Raw genomic sequence first — 23,388 nt, forward strand, 5'->3', positions numbered from 1 at the left:
GAGGCCCTCTGCCATTTTGAAATTTGGAGTCGATCGTGTGTTAGGAACATTGAACATCTGAAACCCATTATCTGCTTTCAGCTCGGAATTAGTCCAACGTTAGCGAAGGTATATTAGCTATAAAGAAAATTAAAATATACATGTACCTATAATAGCTATGAGAGAGCGCAATAAACTATTATTGTTTCCCATTTGTGAAACTGTAACACAACTAATGTGGAATATATATGGAAATGCATGGAACCACTTATTTTAAATGTGGATTATTATTGTTGTTATTATTTCATCCATGATACTTCAATAATTTGTCCACAAGTCATGCGATATACTTGTGAGGTTAGTCAATCTTTGTATGTATTTGCCTGAAAAATAATTAATTTCTGGGATATCGTGCACTTTTTTCGGTTTGGGACAATTAAACAAGTAGGCCTAGTAAAATGCATCGTCTCTGAATGATGACCTTAAAACAAGTTGTGGATGACACACTTGTTCCACCGGCTTCCTACTGTCAATGAGTGTAGCTTCCTACTGTCAATGAGTGTAGCGGATGCTCAATGTCTCTATTTAAAGTCGTGATTTAACACGGACGGGTTTTAATGAAATGTAAATGTGTTCTGTTGGAGATTAAGAAAATGTACCTTTATGTGCAATATACAAGTAACTGATTAAAGCGCAATTCAACATAATTTACAGTTATTAGTATTGATTCTTTTTTGTATTTTTTATTTATCTGCATTTTCTTGTGCTGTGTGTTTTCCTGGCGGGCCTACAGCTTGCTACATCCCTGGACCACGTGGTTGAAACGGGCAGATCTGAGGATTCGCGGTTGCTCTGGCACTGCCAAGAGTAGAGACAGAACACATGCTCTCGAGCAACCGGATATTTGCCTGTGTGTGCGCCAGAAAAACACACACTAGTGTGTTGTGATTTTGTGTGTCTGTGTGACTGAGCTTCAGCTTGTTGTTAGAGAATGTCGCAAACTGACGTTTTGTGTGGTTCAGAAAGCTAGATGAAATACAATAACATGATTTTTTTTTTTATTAAAGAATTGTTTAACAGGCAACTCTTAACAAAGAAGCAAAAGTGACTACAAAGAACTAAGGAGGTTTTCCAAAAAGGGTTTAGCAACACTTCGTCTATTTCTGGAGTATTCAATAACGGTCTGAATCCGTTTGCGTTCCTCCTGTATAACTCATTACACTATATATATATACAAGGGTAACATAAAACTACTCATCGCTAAAAGACAATAACTGAAATAAATCTGTTACCATGACAATAACACAATGTCTTTATAACAGGTGAATACTAAAATGTACATTTGATATAAATACATGGGGATAAATAATACAAAATAAGAATTATTAAAACGGTCTATTACAAATAAATATATATATTTATTAATGTTCACTTGAACACACACTCACACAGACGTCCAGGATTGAGCTTATTGGAGGCCTTCCGTTCCAAAATATTTTTTATCTCCCATTAAAATGTAAACTCTAAGTGCAACTGAGATGTCCAGGCGAGAGAGCCTCCGTGAATGCCTACACAAATTCACGTAGGACTCGTTTCCTGGGCATGTTCAAATATACCCTGTTTTCACGAGAGTTCAAAAAAGGTGGGCTTTTCATGAGCTGGCTGGTGCACGTTAACTGTGCGGAGTGAGTCAGCGGTATTAAAGGTGGGGAAAGTGGGCGATGAGGCTCTGGTAATGGTTTTTCCCAACTCGTACACTTGGCTGATGGCAACCCAAATGGCTTGTGCATATACCACACGACTTTGATGCATATACCCATAACACAATTCGATATTTATACCGTCCGTAAAACGTAACGACAAACGTAAGGGCATTATGTGAGACCACAAGAAAGCGACACCTCTATTGCTAGAGCTGGTGCCAAAAGATGAATTATAATAACATTTTTAGCGACACATTTAAGAAAAGAAAAAGAGGGAACATGAGAAAGAAAATTAACTGAAAACAATCCAGTGGTTTTCTTGTTCCAGTTAAAGATACTTGAAAGGATTGAAGTCTTGAATTATTCCAAGCCACAACGGGCTATCTGGGCACATCGATGACGTCAACAAGGCTAGCTTCTTCTGCTGAGGCAGAAGGCCGCCTGCTCTATATAAGGACATATCCTAAAAGGCTGCAATAAGGATAACATACGGACATTACAGCATCTATAAACGTTTCCCAAACTTACGTTTCGTTGAACTATCTTTATTCTAAGGGCCTGGGTCGTGTTTCACGTGATTTTAAAAATAAGAAAAAGGGAAATACACTGTAGACGAATATCACACGAAACAAAACCCGCGCAACATCAACACAGATTGTGTTTCTGACACAACAAGAAACCACTGGGCTATTTTTTTTTCTGTTGTCAATCCCATTGCAGTGCCCAACAATCTTGGTTTTCTTTCCAGGCCTGCTACAGATGCGTTAACTTAGGGGCCTCTTGGATTCTACCCTGAGATGGATGGTGCACGGCAAGGTCTGTGTATGTTGGATGCGGTTCGCATGGTCCATGGTGTTGGCTCGTAGGCATTTGCGTGGCACCGTTATAGTCCATGTTATTAGACTGGTGGTGTGGCAGGTGATTTAGGCCGTACATAGATGGACCGGAAGTGTGCATGGAATCCGCATAGTTTCCTCCAACATAGACAGGACTACCCTGCATATTAGGCGTTCCATATGTACCACCGTTACCCTGTAGACCGTGTGGGTCGTATTCCGACGCCGCGTTGGTGTACTTCTGTTGGGAGGGGCAGCTTTTCATGGGGGTCTGATAAGCTGAGGATATCGAATAAGGGTTTTGATGAGACTTACTAAAAGATGGCGGAGAGGGGGCGTCATAGTTACCAGCCATTGTGTGCATGGAGTTCATGAAAGCAGATGACGACTGCATTGTGAGAGGCGGACTACCCGCTGGAGACGGCCCGCCCGAAGAGGAGCCCATTCCTTTGCACTTCTGGTCCTTTTTGTACTTCATTCTGCGGTTCTGAAACCAGATCTTTATCTGTCTTTCGCTGAGGTTGAGTAAGTTGGCCATCTCCACGCGACGCGGCCGGCACAGATAACGGTTGAAGTGGAACTCCTTCTCCAGCTCCACCAGCTGCGCGCTCGTGTAGGCAGTGCGCGCTCTTTTGGAAGCCGCGGAGCCTGGGGGGCTTTTCTCGCCGCTGCTGCTCTCCGCTGAGTGTAAATGAAATAAAACATAATTACTACATACAGAAATTGAATGCATCATTCCCTAATAAACATGGAACAGACGATGAAACTTAACCCTAGATATTAGTAGTCGCCACTTCATAACGGTGGCATTTATTAAGAGATCTGAGCCCCGACACTGACCCGGTGTATGTAGATTACATCACCCGCCGCTCGGGCAACTCTGTCCTCTAAGAAGCGGCCTAAGGTAGGCGTGCCTGATTGGTTTCATTTTATGCAGCCAAAACGTCAAAAAAAACGCGTTAAAAGATGTTAAGATTGATTTTTCTGTGGTCATCTCGGTTTTATCCATATGCTAAAGATTTATCAGGATTACTAAAAAAATGAGAACTGTGAACATTTCTATAACGGTGTGTGTATTTCTAAAGCATGACACGTATTTATGCTATGGCATCAAGTAGAAAGCTCACATGCTACTTCTTGATGCTTTTGATATTTTTGAATGTAACTGTCAACCTTTGAAAACATTCTATGATATTAGGCGCTGTACCTGACCGCATCCCGTATCTGTTGTATCATTCTTATTTTATCATTGGCTGTGTGTACATTTTACATTTTAAACACACACTAGCCTACAGCAAAATATCTAAGAGGGTTTTGATGTCAAAACGGTGTATTTAGGGTGGCCTTGTGTCCCACAATCACCTCACGGCCCCACACCTTACCGCATTACGTCCTTACCCTCTATAATTTCTGGGCGTGGCCTATTAATAGGCTGATATAAGACCGCAGAAATGCAAATATCAAACTGAAACATAATTTTTTTTTTCCAGGTAGGCTAAGACGTCGTTACCTGTTAACATTTAGGAATATTCTGTCTGGATAGTGGGTTGAATTGCGTATAATGAGCAGTGAACAAGTGTTGTGCATTTTGTCATTCGTTATATAACGTCTCAGGATCAGAGATGGGGACACACCGTTAGCTGAACTGACACTGGGCGAGCTGCTCTTCGGCTTTGCGTTCTGCCTGGATTCTTTCATCCAGGGGAATATATGCTTGTTGAGCGTGGGGTTGGAGGCGTTCGAGGAGGACTTGGGGGCTGTTTTCGTCGCGCCTCCGCCACCTCCGCCGCTGTTGCTGCTGCTGGTTCCCGGCTGTTGCGCTGCGCTGCTGTTGGCGTTTTTGGTGGGGTTGTGGGGTGGGGACACGGGGGTGGACTGGTGGTGTTCGGGTGGCAGACTGGGTCGCATACAGCTCCCATTGAGCTCTTTTGGCTTGGCCTGCAGGTGCTGCGCGGTGCTGCTGTCGAGGCTCTGCAGCGAGCACGCGGACCTCTGGTAGCTGCTGTCCAGGTGAGCCGAGGGCTGATAGGCGGGCTGCTGCGCATCATAACTGTAGCCGTTGGCCCCCTGGTACGAGTAACCTCCGAAAAGCGTTGAGTTGTCGTAATAGGTTGTTTTCTGCATTTCCGAAAAGAGTGTCACTGGCTACCAGGGTCCCGACGACCTTCTGGAAGAACATTGGCACCCGAGGTCACGTGACAGTCTCCTTCCAGTGGCCTCTTGGAAGCTGACCTGAAAGGTTTTAAAGAAGCACATGAGAGACCCGGGCATAAATCCATCTTAGGCACTGAAAAGCCTCCTGACATGAATGGCGCTTTCCCACAACACGTTTCGCAGATGCCATGTCAGACTAGGGGCGCTTCTCCCCACCTCCCTTCCTCCCCCTGTTCATTTTAGTCACATACACACAGGACACTCATTCTCACTCACAACATTAATTTAGGTTATTGGTCATTTTCAGCCATTGCAATAAACGCTTGTGATAAAAATAAATACCCCTTCTTGTTTCATTTGTAATTTAAATTCCTGTCCTTATATCACTTACGATCGAATAATGGTGGCTTTGCATTTTACGGGCAGTATATGGGTTATGACGTGTGCTCAAGAATACCTTGTTTGCCAAAATATTGCATCCTAAAATCGAGTGACGTTTAATTTGATTGAGGTGAATCATTCCATTTCTAAAATGTACAATTGTGAGACAGTGAGATGGCATGTACCAGAAACAAAAATAACTTCGGACGTATTTCACAATAACGAACATAATAAGGTTATGATGCTGTGAAATACGTCAAAATATTTAACCAGAGGCCACAACCAGAGCACACGTGACCTTGGGGGAATTCCGTGTTGATTTTTTAGTTTTGTTTGTTTTACTTTGATGCGTTTAAAATTTGTAATATTACACATAAATATCGTAGCCTAGCAGCCGCGTTTTCACCCTAAGCTCTCTCGAATTTTGGGTAATGAACACCGGCACGGTTCGGCGAGAGTCTTTTGACCAAATAGACAATCCTCTGAAGACCAAGAGCTCTTTATATAGTGGTGTGGCGAGGTCCAAGGTACAAGTCCTCTCTTCTCCACCTGGACTCATATTTCGTGCTCATGAGCTAAATACAGTATGTTTATAATGGCCATTGCAGCCCAACTCTACACAAGTAGAGTTCATTTAATTTCCCAAATACATCCTTCATTTGACGAAAGACCAAATAAACGTATCCTCCTCTAAATCCATATCACGCATTAAAATAATCAATTAATATCATCGAACACTTGACAAAAGACCACTCTATATTGTCTGTAAAAAAAAAATAGACCACGAACCACAACCAATGGGATTATTATAAATGCACGTCAATTGCATGATTGTCAAACGAAAGGTAATCCACACGAAATATACAAAACAAAGCATTCCTTGGAATGGTTGCCTGAGATTTAAAACGGACGACAGTTGCGTAAAATATTTTTTTAATAGCAATAACATACACGTTTAAGAGCAGTGTTTATGTGAAGCGAGGTGACTGGAGCTAATAATGCATATAATATTTTGTGTCTGGGAATTGGTCCTACAGTAAAAGAAACCTAACAATTTATCCCAACTCTCAACATGTCACGAAGGTCGGTCATTTGTCTCTCCAGTTGACGTTTGGAATCCTGATTGTTTACTCCAAATAATTGTTTCGGGGTTGTTCGTACAGCTAATAGCAGGAGGAATTAGACATATTAATTGTTTTGTCCTGGAAAAGAGTGAATAATGCACTGGCCCGTGCACTGCAGTAAAATACGTTGTTTTCTGGAGATCCATGTCATCTCGATTGGAAAAAACTAGTGATTACGCTGAAGAGCTGTTCGAATGCAAGAACCAAAACAACGACTTCTCTTTGCAATGAAAGCACGTCTATTTCAAAATCAGAAATAAATCAATAGGTTTTGGGGGCAGAAGCAAGGAAAGCTCTGTTCTGTGGGTTCGTTTTCAATTGAGGGTAAATATTTAAGTGCATTTAAAATAGCGAATTCTACACATGATCTCCCAGCAATCTTCGCTCAGTCGTGTATTAAAATATAAAAAGACATAGGCCCTGTTCTTGACTGTAACGACGACACCGCTTAAAATGACAGGAAAATGTATTTTTTTGTACAAAACGGTTAGAAGACGAGAAATATACACGTAGGCTATAAATGGGGGTGACTTCTGTCGTGAAATACGGGTGAATTCTGATTAACGGAGAGGTGCCAAACTAAATCGCATTAAAACGATTACCCCAGTTGCTTTGCAAAGAAATACCATAGCAAAATTGAATCAGCCGGATAGAGATGCAGAGAGAAAGAAACAGGAGTTGCGGCGTGGAAGGAAGCTTAAAGCATTGTGAACTCTTCTTGAACCGCGATTGGAGTCATACGGTCATAAATCACTGGGACATACTCCGCCATTCACAAACTGATAGCCTATTCTAGTCCAGCTTACCTTAGCCTCCGACGTGGGAAGTACGGGTAGACATCATATTTTTTCGCATCCAGCTTCGGCGCTATCAATTAACGAGAGTTCCCTCTTTGAAATTAGTACCGATATGTAGAAAAAAAACCCCGCCGGTGTCTGTACAACGGTCGCCGCCGGCCAAATTGGTTATTCCCGTACAGATTATGTCCGTTTGGAAGGAAAAGCTAGAATGGCATCAAATATCTGAGGAAAGCTAGGGGGCTGCGAATGGACAGGCAGTGAGATTCAGGCTGCCCTGTCGACGGTACGCCCTGCTCGCTGATAACAATGGCCTCAGACTTCCCCCCGTCTTTCACGGCGCAAGGCTCAACATCATAATCCAAACAGAACACTGGCTCGCGGTGAAATTTACCCCGTGCGCTTCTCTTCGCATCTCTTTCTTTTTTCGTCTGTTCTTTTTTTAGTCGTTTGTTTTGGGTGTTGTCAACACAGGGCCTTTTCGGTTTTTGAAATCAAGGTATTGCTGGCTTGGAATGCCGGGTAAGAGTGTGAATCCCCATCAAACAACGTCACTAGTGGAAAAATTATGCTAATTACCGACATGGTGGACAGAGGCCTACAGTGTGGATCGTAACTTGGTGCTTTTCGGTTCGAGCGTTTCATAACAAGGCGTCAATCTGTGCACATTTTGTTTCCTAAATGAGCAGTCTCCAATTTCGACACTCTGCTAGGCTATATAATACCCCCCACTCCCTCCCTCCCTCCTCACAGACGCACACACACAGACACACATAGTCAGGAGCTATCTATAGTGTGTTCATGGTTCCTGACGACCTCATGGTTTCTCTCTCTCTCTCTCTCTCTCTCTCTCTCTCTCTCTCTCTCTCTCTCTTCTCTTTCTCTTTCTCTCTCTCTCTCTCTCTTCTCTTTCTCTCTCTCTCTTCTCTTTCTCTCTCACACACACTCTCTCTCTCTCTCTCTCTCTCTCTCTCTCTCTCTCTCTCTCTCTCTCACACACACACACACACACACACACACACACACACACACACACACACACAGCACTCCTGCCAGTAATTCATGAGGGATAAAACGCAGGATAATGTTTGGGGAAGCCGACACTGGCGAAACGGTAAAACAGAAGGAGGGGTGTCAAAACAAGCCGCTAAAAGTAAAGGGGAAAGGGCTAGCAGTAGCGGCTCACAGCATTCCATACACGTCATCCACAACTTTATAGGTCAAATAATGGTGCATTAAGACAACGGTTCCCTGTGGGTTTTTTTTTTGTGCGTGTGATTTTGACACTCAAGAGGCAGAAAAGGTAGATTAACTTTTCAAATCTTAGATGTAAAGAAGAACCCGCCCCCACACACTCACAATTAATTTCAATATTCACTTTCTATTCATTTATTTTTTTCACTCTCTGTATTGTTTTAAACCCCCCAAAAAACCGTCTTGCTTGAACGAAACCGTGTTGTATCAGATATACAACTCCTAAAAGATATATTTCGTGTTGGCACTTGAATAGAATGGTCCCGGAGCGGTGTAGGAGGAAGGTAGGAGACAAAAATGTAGGTGTTGGCAACTTTTCTTCCCTGCTTTGTTCGTGATTCCCCAACTATGACTAAGAAGCAGGCCAAAGAAGAACGCTTACTAATCACAAAACGCATTTTGTTTTTTACTTTAGTTATCTTTTGACTGAAAATCAAGTAGTGAGTGTGCGCAAAGTGTACTTTCGCAAAGAGTATGCTGATTCATGATGGAAGTCTAGACAGGAAGATTTCTGTTCGGAACAGGATATGCATGTGCATTTTATTTTTTTTCGCAGTGGAATACGAGCTGACCCAGACAATGCTGAAATTCAGCCAAAGCAACCGATGCAGGAGCAGGCGTGTGGCTTAATTGTACATTTCGCGTGAATTTGGTTGTTTTATTTACGATAGTAAATGCAGTATGACCTGAAGCATTTCTCATAGTTGGACAACAATAGACGTATGAATGAAACTAATAAAGAATAGGTTGTTCGAGTGAGTATATTAAAATGTATGAATTTGGTGTGTACTATATGCAGCCTTCCTGTTTGAGCTGCTGATGTATTTGTATGTATATAGAATCTCATTTTTTGGGTTGTAGTTTGCTCAGCCACAATACATTCAACTGCAATGGAAAAACATGACTGATGTCTGATGCAGAAGCCTATTCTTTTCTCATTCTTTAAAGTAAACATCAGAAGATGAAAATCTATGACTTTTCTGTCCAGGAAGGATACATGTATGAGTCTATTATGTAGGCTGGTGAGATTTTTTTCTTTCAAAATGGAACAGTTAAAAAAATAAAATAAAATAAAAACTAGCTGAGCTACATCAGTGTTACGTTAACTCCAAAACGAATAATATATGCTAGGTAGGCCGATATAAGTTTAAATTCCATTACCTTAAAACAAGGAAAGTCTCCAATACCATTTTCGCTTATGCTGCTGGAATAAAACTCTAAAAGTCTATTTGCACGGCCACTGAAAACAAACATCTATATTAATTGTTCTACAACGCCACACAATGCATGTAATTTCCCCATGCCAGCTTAAAAGTGTGTACAAAATGAGTAGATGCATCCCCAACTGGACAATTTCTTACTATATCTAACAAATGAACATTAAATATGGTCACAAATGGCTCAAAATCATTAAATGCTTGTCCCGACCGTCCACAACACGAAGCAAGATCAATAACATTGCACAACGTATGAATTTACTTAAAGTGATGACTTACCGAGATAATACCGCTTATCAGGACTGGATGTCGTGCGGGAATAACGTGTCTTGGGGGGGCGTAAAAGCTAGAAAGGAAGAAAAAACCCAGAAAGATGCGATCAAAGGGGTTACAGAAAGTTCGATACAGTACACATGACCTCTTGTAGAAAAATCGAACGGAAACACTATTCGACATTCTGCTATGGTCAACCTAAATAATCCTTCATATGTGCAAAAGTTAATGTTCTACAGTAGAAAGCGATCAGAGCGCTGCCTGGAAACGTTTTTTATTGATCCATTTTACTGAAATGACAGTGCATTTTAAATTTGCTTCAATCAATTCCACAATTGTATGCACACGTGAATTTAGCTTATGAAAACAAACATTCTTTTTTCTTACTTTAACTTCTTACTTGAAGAACTTTTCGTTTTTTCTTCGCAATATTAGGAAAGCACAGAAAATATATAATATTGAGATCATATCCTCGAGCTACTCTCCGTAAACACCAGTGATAACAAGAGAGTTCCCATATAGCTCATTGAGGAAATGTGGTTCAGAATTTATTCAGTATCATAATTAGCTTATCAGCACTACGACCACCACTATAATAATGATAATAATAATTATAATAATAATAATAATAATAATAATAATAATAATGCAATATAAGCACATTTTAAAAACTCAAACTCACGCACAAAATCCATCGCTGTTACACAATAATGTGAAATAAGGCGCGCGACGGCACCGTATAAATAGCCATAGCCGTGTAAAATCCATAAAGTAAAGCCACATAGCCAATTTGGAACGAATGAGAAAGTCTGAAAATGCAGTCCACAATCTCCCAGTGAAATAGAGAAGAAACATGTTTGTGTGTGTGTGTGTGTATATATATATATATATATATATATATATATATATATATATATACATATACATATACATACACGCGCACACAGAGCTGGTGGCGGTATAAATGAAATCAGCATGGTCGTTTGAATATGATAGCTCTTATTAAACAAGAATAAAAACGTTCAGGGTCTTGCTTGCATGGCTTGTGACAGCTACCCAAGCACATAAATCAAAAAGAGGATTCCCTGACCTCCTCTGCTCCGCGGCCTATAGCGCTATAAAGTTATTTATTGCTTCCACACAGTGATTTGGCTTTCCTCCACCCCTGTCGCTGTGTTTTCAGTGATGTAAGCCAGTCGGCTTTTCGGTGCTTTTTAGAAGGAAGAGAATCCCAACAAAATGCTATCTAAAATAGGCTAGAGCTTTCGGGGCAGCGCGGTTTTAAGAACAAAGCGTGCGCCTTTTGCCTGAGAGAAACCACCCCATCCATTTAAGAATATTCCAATCTGAGCATTAATTCAGCTAAAGCAATAATAATATCCTACTCCTAAATTGGGCAGAATGTATGGACTTATGACACAGAAACGAAATATGGTCACTATTTTGCAGGGGTTAGGGTTGAAAAGGGCTGAATTTACCCAAATACCAATACCCGGGGTAGATTTTGGTTTGTTTGTTTGCTTCTGTATAGAACAGGGCAGCCTAAACTATACACGGCCTCAGGTTTCTGAGAAGTTAAATACTGGCTTTTCCGTCATCTTCAGCTCCCAAATTCTCCCGCGCAGCAATTTTCAACATACATTCATAATTACATCTGAAGTGGTGCCTTTGTCAATCCTACCCGCATAACAACCCTGGGAGTAAAACGCGAGACATAAACACAGGGTGCACGCGGTGAAGATTCGTTTGACGGATTGGTGGCTCGGCTTTTCCAGTGACCTAAGTGTTGAAGAGCAATAACTCACCAGATTAATGATCAACCAGCGGAAGTACTTTGGATTCCCTCGAAATATAATATATAGCTACATATTAATCCTGCTTCTCTTTTTTTTTTCTCCAGGCCTTCGAAAGACTAGAGCGATGCGTCTGCAAATTAGCGATGTTCCGATTTATTATTGCCATACATTAATATTAACAAAATGCGTGATTGGGTATTTTACACCGAATGATGATAAGGGCCCTTCCAAATTCCAAAAAAATAAAGCCTAAAAAGAAATTCGTGTGATCACGTGATCCCCCTGCGTCAACATAATCTCGCTTTAAAGGTGATTCTCCGAAGAAACACTATCTTCCCTTCAGTCCTTAAACCATTGCTTTCTTTACTTTTCCAAAATTATTCCAGTTTTAGCCTCTTTCCATCCCAAGACGCAAGAAAAAAAATAAATCTCATCATATCTCCCTTGTCCCTGCGAAGGCGTTTTCACCAGACTTCTTCAATTAATTCCACCACTGAATCGAATCCTGCGCGCGCTGCTGTCCAAATCCACTCTGCTTTAAAGGGGAAATGAGAAACTATTCTTTCTCTCCCATTCTGGCAGATGACACGGGACTTTCAACACTTCTGACTTGTGAGGAAGAAGAGAAATGCGAGGTCTCTGGAAACAATCTTTTGATAACAGGGGTTTCTGCACTCCTCACTGGAGCGCAGAGAGAAGGGGGCTTGGTTTACACCCACGCATATATCCCTCAACTAATTATCCATGGATTACAATTAAACCCTTAGTTTCAGCCTTGCGATCCTTCTCTTAATGCCAATATAGATTCTGTCGAACTGCATATTTTTTTTTATTAATGGGAACAAATTATTCCTGAACCCCTTTGTCCACTGGTGCTTAGAGGTCAGGAGATTGATGTGTTTTCTTTTTTAAATAATTTATATTCATGTTACCCTGGCATTATTATTACTTATTTTAGCCACAGTGCAACATATTGCAAGGGACTGATCGGCCTGTTGTGTATCTCAGGATTCATTTGTAAATCCAGTATTTTCGTGAATCGGAGACAAGTGGACGTTTCCTATGACTTTAGCGGACATACGCCCCATGGAGTAGCCCTTAACGGTCTGATCTGCCTGGCTCAGCTCTTTTGAGCCAAAAATTCCTATAACAGCATATTCCATAGAAGGTTTAGTTAATTTTTACTTGGACGAGTCCAGAGGAATAATCTTTAACTGGGAATGAAAGGAGAGGCTGTAGACAAAGGGCCAGGCTGACTGGGAGTGGCTTGGATGAAACTGCCCTCACAACTCCCGGGACCTTAAATCTGTGTATGTTGACAAAATATGACAAGGGGAAACCTTAGGAGACAACTCCAAATAAAAAAACAACGTTTTACATTTTGTAACTTTCAACTAGGGTTACATTTAATTGCATTCTTATTCCTGATAGATTATTTCAGATTAGATAGATTGATGGGATACACCGATTGATCCACTCGAATATCCAAATTATGGAAACGATATTCATACATTGAGATCTTGAATTATATTTTGTGCATTTTTTGAAAGTTTATTGGCACAGTTATTCTCGTGATAATCATAAGTACGCGTGGCTGCTGGCGTGAGAGAACGCCATACACTCATTCTTCAGCGAAAATATACATAACGGCAACTGCTGCCGAGTAGTGCCAGCTCTTACACACTGGCACATCAATCTGTTTAGTAATCCTTTCTCTCCTGGTCATTTGTATACTTGATGTTGTTTATGATAAAATCTATTACACCAAAGCCAAATGGGGGTTTGTGGTTTGCTCCTGTTGCGCGAGGGCCGTGCACCACAGTGAGAATATCCATTTTTGCTTGGGGCAACCGTAACTGATTTCGAAAGGCTTGAGTATGGCCTAATACAGAACAATTTTCTTGTAAGACAAGCGACCGGGGGAAAGCGGGCCAAGCCACGTGATTGCGCGCGCGCGCCAGAAGACTCGCGAGGCAATTTGTAAAACTTTTCTTCAACAAAGTAAGGCTGCATTCGTGAAAGACAAAAGTCTGGAGCGACCAATGGTGCAAAGCAGGGAAACGCCATGACGCTCCTTGCGATTAATTCTCAAGTATACAGCCGAGAGGTCTGTGTTAATGGGCACCCACTTCATAAGAGCTAATGGCATTAAGGTGTCAGAAATAATAGCACATTCCTGTTTTTTTCAGAAAACTCGCTTGCCCCGCACAGGAAGGACCATGCCTACTTTTAGGACTAAAATTACAAAATACAGCTTAACTGGGAGGTTAGATATACGTGTGGAATATACATATATGTGGTCTTATAAATAAAGTGGCATTTGTTTGCCCGGAGGAGCAGATGCAGATTAATTTGCGCACATACAGCATATGTATTCTAACGGATATAATGTACCTGTATGATTCAAGCCAGGGCGGTACTCTCTCGGCTAACCCTGGGTTATTTGCTAACGCTATATTTTGTCACCTTTCAACAGCTTTTTGACGTTTTTATGACGGTGGTTGATTTAGAAACGACCAATTATGTTAAGTATGCTTTAAAAACAGTGGAATCGACAGCACAAAGGGCATTGCAAGTCAATAATTTTGATGAAAGGCGAATGGACACATTATGAGTAAACGGACCTCCTCTTTGTCGTGAGTCAAGTCCACATGCATCTTTTTACACGATTTACGTTCACCGGTTCGTGTGTCTTTTTAATCTCTCACTCAAATGAGACATGAATTACTTAATAATCACTCATCCCATTAATCACTTCATTGTATCAGTCCCGTTCTCTGAATCTGAACGATTTAAGAGACGGCCGGTGTTTTGGCACTGTGAAAATAAACCGCTGATAGGCACTAATAACGTAACTGAAAGAGTCTTAAGAAGTCAGAGAGGGGGAAATAAAAGAGTGAGAGACAAGGGGAGACGGGGTTGGCTGGGGGGAGAGAGTGTAACGAGCAGCCATCGTGCCTCTTAGTTACCTATTTAAAGACATCAGTCTAATCTGTTCGAAGACACAAAAAGTCTACCAGTGCGTGCAGGTCTTAGTTCGGCTCTTGCCTCGGTCACAAACCGGATAAATACGCCAGTTGATGACATTTGTCGCTTTTGGAACCGTTGTAGAACGGGGGGAAGAACCGTGAGTCGGTATCAGCCCGCAAAGCTTACCTGTCTTCCACAAAGGCTTCTGGATGGTACGCGGAAGATTTGGCCGTGCGTTTTTTGGAATATCTTTTTAAAAGCCACCGTGCATTGCTATTGCTTTGATATATCTCTATACGCACTGGATACTCGCGATAAAAGAATGCACCTAATGGATTATGAAAACAGATACGCCCTTTTTGTGTCGTTCAAAATAAACTTACGATGCTGCGTTTAATCCACTGGGAGCGAAGTGGACTGAGAGGCACCCGAACAGCCGAGGACACGCGAACTTGGGAGCTCGGTTTTCTTCCGCGAATCTTCGGTTTCTGCGAAATCCAAGGAAGCGAGGCCTCCTCTTTGGCGTTTTACTTTGCCCCTTGTGGTTTCCACAGGGTGGGGAGGGTTGATACCTTGGCCTGCTGCAGTGCACGTTTAAGGCATACAAAATGAACACGACTTATGGTATACTGTCCAAAGAGGATGTGTTCCGCTACAAAGCCAACACAAGGGCCATATGGTGAATGTACTCGTCGATTTGGACTGGGTTTTAATGTACTAGGTCAGCAGAATTCCGATGGCTGTTTTTTTAAAATATTGTTTCAAGAATACCCAGCAGAGCACACTGCCCATATGCCGTAAATACATGTATATTTGTTCAGCAAAGATTTCCAGAAGGGCAACAATTGTTTTGTTTGTTTTTTTTTTGCTTTGTTTTTTCTATTAAAATTCAGTCAAACTGCGAATATTTGGATGTGTTGCCGAGAGGCACCCGTTTATATTCCCCCCCTGCAAGGTAGATCGCTCATCGGTTTTGCTTCTTGCCGTAGGTTTCCTACGAATGCCTCGCACACACGTTTTCTTTGTGGCTTAGCCTATTTGTCTCGGTGCGGTCGAAATGTTCTAAACCTTAGCCTGGCCTTAGCCTGAGCACATCCAGCTGTTGCGTACTCCTGAGCTAGGTAAAATACCCTCGCCTCGCTTCACGGCGTTTTCACGGCTAATACTCGCTTGGTTCTGAATAGAAGCCTTTCCCTCTTTATTAATACGGGGAAAGCTTGATTCTAATGCCATTTTAGACCTGCTAATATGTGTACACTCACTTTTAATAGCAGATGAAAGCATCAGACTGATGAGAATAATACTATGGATGCCTGAATAGCATCGTCAAAGTGGCGTTATTATTATTATTATTATTATTATTATTATTATTATTATTATTATTATTATTATTATAAGAACGTCGTTTCTATTAGGACCAATGCCTGTAATCTGTTTTTGGGGAAAAGGCAAGCATGAATTGGACGTTTGACAATACAAATGCGTAATGTGATTGCTGTCCTTTGAATCTGAATCGTAATAACCAACTTTCAATAATAGACAACTTCATGCGGTGCAATGGTGGGCATTTAGGCTGGTATTATGATGGGGATATAGAGGTTTTGTTTTTGCCCTGGTTCCTTTATGCAATATTGGCAGGAATGGCAGGACAAGCGATGCAAAAGACATAGAACATCTACAGTGAACAGGCGTGGGAGCACACACAGACAGGCTAGATGAACCTAAATGCGATGCATTCTGTATTGGTCACAATATTGCACATTACAGCAGATTCGTACTACGCAGCAGCAGGAGAGGAATGCGCGGCGATGTGAAAATGTAAACCGCGACACGGCGGCCTGACTTCCGTGAAACCGAGAAATGGAAAACATGGCCGCTTGTTCTCTGTGCTTTGTTCTGTGGATTCCACCCCATTCCAGCACAAGCGAACGTGTAGCCCGCCGTGAGTGGACGATGAGTATGACATACGGTTCAGGTTAATGCGAGGTTGGCTTCGTGTTCCTTGTGAGCCGGGGCCGTTCGGAGCCCGCCTCGGTGCAATCGTGCTTTCTGAGAATCGAGGATGTCAGGTCATCCGCGCTCGACAGATGCTCAACAGGTAAAATATGGGTTAGTGTTGACTGGAGGGCTCTCAAAGATCCATCTACCTCAGTCGACAAAACCCGTTTTCCACCAGTTCCAAAAACGCAGCAGACAAATTGGACTGAGATAAAAACGTTCTGTTTGATGATGATGACGATTATTATTATTATTATTATTATTATTATTGTTATTATTATTATTGGTATTTCTATTATTGTGGTCGTCTTTGATGCTATTTATATACATTTATTTCCCATATTTATAAACGTTATTGATCTCTAAGCCTATAAAAATGGATCGAATAAATTTGACTGTGTGTTTGTATCCGAGTGTCTGTGCGTGTTTTTGTCCGAGTGCGCTGTGTGCTCATGGTGATTTAAAGTAATTGAAATCGCTGAGGTATACTTGTAATGAAAAAGTCTAAAGAATCACGACTGATGCCCCCCAGTAAAACGTTCTGTCGTCACTCTACACATCTCCTGAAAGACAAAGCGCCAAGGAATGCCGACCCCCGTTAAAGTATACGTTTTGGAATTCATGCTTCTTGCTGCTTGGACCATTAATATTTGATGGAATCCAAGGGGTTACTTACATTTTATTTATTTATTTATTTATTTATTTATTTACTTACATAGGTGTTTAGCTGATATTAGACATGGATGGACTACAGGAATCAACTAAATATATTATTATTATTATTATTATTATTATTATTATTATTATAATAATAATAATAATAATAATAATAATAATATAATAATAATGAATTGTTGTTGTTTCAACTATTTGTTGATAATGGTACTTTAATATGTACTTTAATTTCACTTTAATCTTCTCATGCTTTAATGCTACAATACATTCCCAGAAAGACAAATGCCAAATCTTAGGAAGACCGTTCATTGTTTTGTGTGAATCATTGTTTTTTTTGTCTTCTCCGCCTCATACAGCAGAAATGTATAACAGGAACATTTCAAGTGTAACAGCACGAACATTCGTCTGCCTCCTGACGAAGCAATGCTAAACAATCATTTCCGTAACAACATGTCTAGCCTTCTTCGCTATAGTGAACCATGCAGAAAAAATTAGATGCCAACATTACAATTGCATCTATTAATGCCTTCTTTTGATGTCCGGGCAATGAGGCACATGTTCAAAACAGTGCAACAAACGCACTAGTTTCATACGTCTCCATCCTCGTGTTAGGCTACTGTTTTAGTGCACGATGCTCTGGAAACGTTTGCTGAAATACATTTTTATGAAATAACTAATACACTAAAGAAAAAAAACTATAGTCTATAAGTTCTCAGCAGTTCACATAAATATAAAATCGTACATATATCCTTGACAGCAAGTGACACGCAAGATGCTGAAGATGCTGTATCGTTCAAATAGCCCTCCTATATTCAAATAGTAACGCCCCAGTTACAGTAGCCTACTTCTGAATTTATATGGTGACGAGGAGTTCCCATTTTTCCAAATATAAACAAATGTTTCCTCATCTCGAAATCGCATATATTGCAACTCCAGGCATCGCACTAAATCTCATAATATACGCAGCTCGCTTACAGTACGTCCTCCACAGGCATCAAACGGTGGGCTGACTAACTGGGGGAAATCCGTCGAGAAGACACCGCGTCCTAATCCTACCGTATGTATCATCAATTGCACATAATTTTCCCCGGCGAAATGATTTATCGCGAACACGGCCATAAACAACACAACTCACACAAACATACAATGGCAGTCGAACTACCACTGCCGGTGCCTACATTTCGCTATAAATCAACGGAAGCAGGTGGCGGAGAAGAGGAGAGAGAGACCGATCCATGAAACGGCAGGGATGAGAAGGGGGGGGGGGGGACAGAGAATGTTACTTTTAAAACACACAAATATAGTGATATTTATGGCGCACAAAATGGCAAGATGTCATGTTGTGCCTCCCGATCATGCGGCCATGGTTGAATATTAACGATGAACAAGAAGCGGAAGGAATGACAACGTAAGAAGAAAATATTTCGAGGTCAGTATTTTGATATATTTACAACAAAACCACAAACAGGAAATAATAAATGAACATCAAAGCACCAAAAAAACAAAAAAAACAAGGCAGCAGGTAGGGCTGCCCTTTTCTTAATACTTACAATTTCCACAAGGCGAGACTCTCCCCTTCAATTTTTTATTGCAGTCTCTGTGTGTCTCTCCTTGTCTTTTTTTCTCAACTATACGCTTGTTTTTGAAAGGACAGTTGAATTTCACGTCAGACACAGGGAGACCATGTCGGCGAAATTCCTGACGAATACATATCTATTCTGCAACCTCTGCATTAATTATTTAATGAATCACGTGACCGCGAGGGGGATGGTGGTCGGCTCTGTGGAAGATCGCAGAACCACTCTGACCCAACATTCAAGCTCCAAGCGCAAACTAGAGCGTAGTGATAGGAACACACACTATAAAACAATTATTGCACGAATGTTACTAAGGAAATATGACTCCTCTATGTCCAGAAACAGACATAGCCTACGGTAAGTCAGTGTACAACGAAAAGCAGTCGCCTGTTAGCCTACTTGAAGAAGAAACGGTAGTCATGGTGATGGAAATAATGGTCTTTCTTCATTTATGTCAAGTGCATTGTCTTTTTGCTTCCACTTAGGCTAAGCACATCACGGCGAGCCTTCTATTGGCTTCAAATATTAGTGAATGTGATTGCTGTTGCACTTACAAATGTCACATTACTGTGGATTATTCAACTTGTGTGCTTTTATGTAGGCAATTTTACTTTGACAATGAAAATGCAGCTATTAGCCGAATGATAGCCAAAGGAGAACGTGTGCCATTCAGTAGCCTATATCCGCAAGTAACGATATAAATAACTGCATTTTACTACTTCTACTAGTATTAGCTATTGTTCTGGCCGCCAGTACTCTTGTAGTTTATAGAATATACCCACCACTTCTGATGTTCCAAGAGTACAACTGACTGTATGGAATAGCCCACGAGGTGACTTTAGTCACTCACGAAACTATCAACGAATTAACCGATCCCAGACAATAAAACATTGTCTGCTGTCTGTTCTTAACCCAGAAGAATGCACAAAATTTAGTCTGACACCATTTTACAGTACTTGCAAAAAAACATAGTCATATGCGAGTTAAGCGAAATCATCAAATAAAAGATTGCTGAGGCACGAAGCGTGTTTAAAGAGTGGAAAGAGAACCAGGTACCAGCAGACAACATACAGTTTCACAAGTCCTGATGGCCGAGTACACATAATAATGTTATTGCCTATCCTCTTGTCTGTTGCCAGGCCCCGGCGTCCCATAACAATAGGCATGAAACTGTTGATAAAAGACATATCTTGTATCATGAAAAATCCTGGAAGTAGTCGCACAATAGGCCGACGCAGTGTCCCTTGAAGGAATCTAACGGAAAACACCCGTACCACAAACAGCCGCAGCCCAGGGAGAAACAATGACAAGCAGCAGCCGCACACTTCACCCATAAAAGTGTACCAGCAATCATTCTAACTACTCGGAACAAAAGTCAGCAGGGCTAGATAAGCCCCGCTATACCCTTACCCTGAAGGTGCATTTACAGTCATGCGAAAAGTTAATAATGAGCCGGCGAAATGCAGTGAGACACCGTTTCGAAAGTGAAACTATTCACTGTCAGAATCTGTCACCTCGCATCTTATATTTCCTTTGTGGTGAAAAAACAAAACAAAAAAAACCGCAAAGACAACCGTGAGACCTGTGACGGTAAATGTATTATTGTTATGATTCTGATTATTATTTGTAGTAGTAGAATAATTATTCGTATCATTGTTGGTATTATTGCGGTTGTTAATGTCATTATTACATCCGCAATAAGGCACATTATCCAATTGATTTGCATATCAACCACAGAGCAGTCCAAAACAATGGTGTACACTACACAAGAAAGGGATATGTCGAGTTTACAAATCTGCCACAAGCGAACATTTATGGTAGCTATTCTATATCATAATATCATTATTATTGTAGTTGTAATGTTAATAATAAGAGGATCATGCATGGGAAAGAGAGGGATTTAAGCTGTGAGTTGGGTGTATCAATATCAGTTCATGCAATGTTGCTTTTAGCAAAAGGGAGGTTTATATAGCGAGTAAGAGATTGATTTACAAGGCCAACATCCTTGCAGTTGTTTGGGATCATAAATCTGTCCAAGCAAGCACTGCGTAAATGGTAAACAAATTTAACGTTTTGGCGTTAAATTCTTCAGGAGACGCATTCTTCTGCAATTCACATCGTGATTTTACCCACCGCCAGCTACAAATCAAACCAGAAATTCAGAAAACTACCAAGGCCCATCCAGATTAAATAAATGGTTCGTTAATTTTCAGCGTTTGAAACTAAATGTTGTTTTCGTTGGATTTACAGTGGAGGTGGTTTCTAGGTTTCCAGTCAATACTACTACTAATGATTATTATTATTATAGTGTTGGCATGTCTGAAATGATTGTAAAAAGTAGCAAGGAAATAAATTATAATTGTTCTTCTGTTTGAAAAGTGTGAATGCTTGTCTTAATTGCCAGTCTTCTGCAAAACAGATAGTTCAGTTCTTTTCTATATTATATACATAGTTAAATACACTCCTACTGGATACATATGATCCCATTTGGACTCATATGTACTATGTTAAGGGTTGAATTAACACTGAGAATTTTACCGCGTATCATTCTTCAATGTTCTTCATGTTAACATAACTGTATAGTACTCATTTGACAACGCGTGAATTTGAAATATTTAACTTGAACTAAATTCTGAGGAAGTGAAGGAATGGTCTTACAGTTAATATGTTGCCCGGTAATGTTGTTATGCTGGTCCTAAATGGAAATGGATAACCTCTTGTGTGGGCAGCGGTCTTCCGCATGTAATAGTACAATCGCGTCCGAGTGTCGTGTCATGTCCAGAATGTTATGACTAACTCCGCTCTGGTTTGTGTTGGAAATATAACAGTGAGTGCTGTCCAGTGTACGGGCGGGTCAAGGGTTCCAGGGGGGCAGCCAGTGATTTTGCAACGGACCAAATAGCGCAGAAAAGCTGCCCCCTGGTTGAACTCCAGCTGCTCGTTCTGCCGTCCGTTCTACACATCGATTGTGTTCAGCTTTTTTCCCCCCTTCGCTCCTCAGTACAATTCCTTTTAGTTTGGCCATTTGTTCGAGACCGTGCACCAAATCGAGCACCGTGCCACGCCGGGCGACAGGAGGGGAGGGAAGCCTTAGACGCGTTTCGCCTGGCCTCTGCATCGGGATTAAATGAGGGATTGATTCACCGGGGTTAAAAGCTGGTCAGGGCCGTTCTGTGGCATGTTCACGAAATTAAACACTAACCCAAAACTATCATCGCAGGGTAAAGGCTGTATTTGTTGGGAGATACATTTTTGCTTTGTCAAAATTATCTCAGTGCGTTTAACACATACTCAAACCATTCCAAGATTTTTAAAATCTTATCTGAATAATTGTCCCTCAGCTTTTTTTCTTTCCATGCCAAATCGCAGTTCACACGTGTGTCTTATTACATCTACCGTCTATTCATAATTAGCCCATGACAAAACGAAAATATGGTTCCAGGAAAGACAAAGTACAATATGCCAACAGAAAAGGGTGACCCATTAATAATTCAGACATATTTTGAAGGATCCCCCAATGTACTTCGTTAAATATCCATAACTATGGCGTCAAATAAGACTAAGGGAAAATATTTCTCAGGTTTTCAGACGACTGCCAAAACTACCCAATCCAAATGCCCCAGATACAAAACGGCACCCTTTGCACAAAACTTTGGCCATAAAATCTAATTCTGTCCCGCGCCAAATGCGCTCCTGGTAGCCGACTGTGAAAACAGGGCCATAAAGCAATAAAACCAGCAATAAAACCAGCAAATGCTCTTACCTTCGCGCGCCCCATCTTCTCTCCCCACGTGTTTCACTTGCGTTTCAACTTAGGTGGATTTTCCTTTTAAAATCTTATCATGACTTGGTAAATGTTGCGAGGGGGGGAAGAAAAAAAAAAAATCTTCACGTCTTCCAAGACGTATCTTCCCTCCTGGCAGAAGGTCTGTCCACATTTTGCTGCTGAATAACAATAGAAGAGAAGAGGTATTTAAAGAAAGGGGTGATTAATGATTTTTTTCTTTATAATTCTCGCATTTTTCTTGGGTCTGTCTTGAAATAATGTCTGTGAACTTTTCACTCCATTGAAATGTGCTCCTTACGCTCTATTCACCCATCTGGGACAGCGTTTTGAGATGGGGTGAAAACCAGACGTCATATGTGTTTATTATATGTTACACCACAAACAAATTCAAAAACCTTTGTAGACTTTTTGTATGGTGAAAATAGCAACGAATCCATGCACAAGCACTCATCTAAAAAGTATTTCCCTAAATAAAAAATGACATGTAGGCTACTTGAAGCGCAGCTGAATCGTCCTCAGAGAAGTCTAAAATTTGTGCAGAAGATGAACAAATGAAATTGCCTCGTGTCAATTTGAAATATCTTTTATCTCTTTTATTTCGCAATATTTCGTGGCATTGGGAGAGCGCACACTTCATATAGCCGATATATATTTAAAGAAAATGAATATATAAATGACGGCACATAAAACGTTAGTCTTTTACGGTGTTGGAATGCATTATATTCGTTTTCCCTTTTGAATAGGGCTAGACACGGTTGGGCCTAAATGGGTAGCGAGGCATGGTGTCAGGGCCGGCCTTGGGTGATATCGACGGCCCGGTGTAATAGACCATCTTTTCACCGCCATGGAATGCTTGCAAACCAATTT

The 23,388-nt window shown here is 41.0% G+C and overlaps 1 protein-coding gene across 2 annotated transcripts; it reads right to left on the reverse strand.

Annotated features, from left to right (window-relative positions):
* Positions 1-1,015: 1,015 nt before the first annotated feature.
* On the reverse strand, positions 1,016-22,595 carry LOC133114265 (homeobox protein Hox-B3a-like). 2 transcript variants are annotated; one of them, XM_061223498.1, is made up of 4 exons: positions 22,498-22,595; positions 9,725-9,791; positions 4,153-4,750; positions 1,016-3,199 (listed from the first exon to the last, which is right to left on the reverse strand). In XM_061223498.1, exons 3-4 carry the CDS (start codon positions 4,640-4,642, stop codon positions 2,436-2,438), a joined length of 1,254 nt encoding a protein of 417 aa, XP_061079482.1. In that variant the 5' UTR covers positions 4,643-4,750; positions 9,725-9,791; positions 22,498-22,595; the 3' UTR covers positions 1,016-2,435. The 2 variants fall into 2 exon arrangements, with proteins under 2 accessions (XP_061079482.1, XP_061079483.1); XM_061223499.1 differs by lacking the exon at positions 22,498-22,595 and adding an exon at positions 11,524-11,608.
* Positions 22,596-23,388: the final 793 nt, after the last annotated feature.

Source organism: Conger conger, chromosome 16 (assembly GCF_963514075.1).
Source record: "Conger conger chromosome 16, fConCon1.1, whole genome shotgun sequence".
NCBI lineage: Eukaryota > Metazoa > Chordata > Actinopteri > Anguilliformes > Congridae > Conger > Conger conger.

Bases quoted from the DNA above. Each gene is read 5' to 3' on its own strand.
- LOC133114265 (XM_061223498.1), bottom strand. From the start codon at position 4,642: ATGCAGAAAACAACCTATTACGACAACTCAACGCTTTTCGGAGGTTAC. The intron at 3,200-4,152 runs GTGTGTCCCCAT...ATTTACACTCAG, and splicing joins CAGTGTCAGTTCAGCTAACG to CGGAGAGCAGCAGCGGCGAG.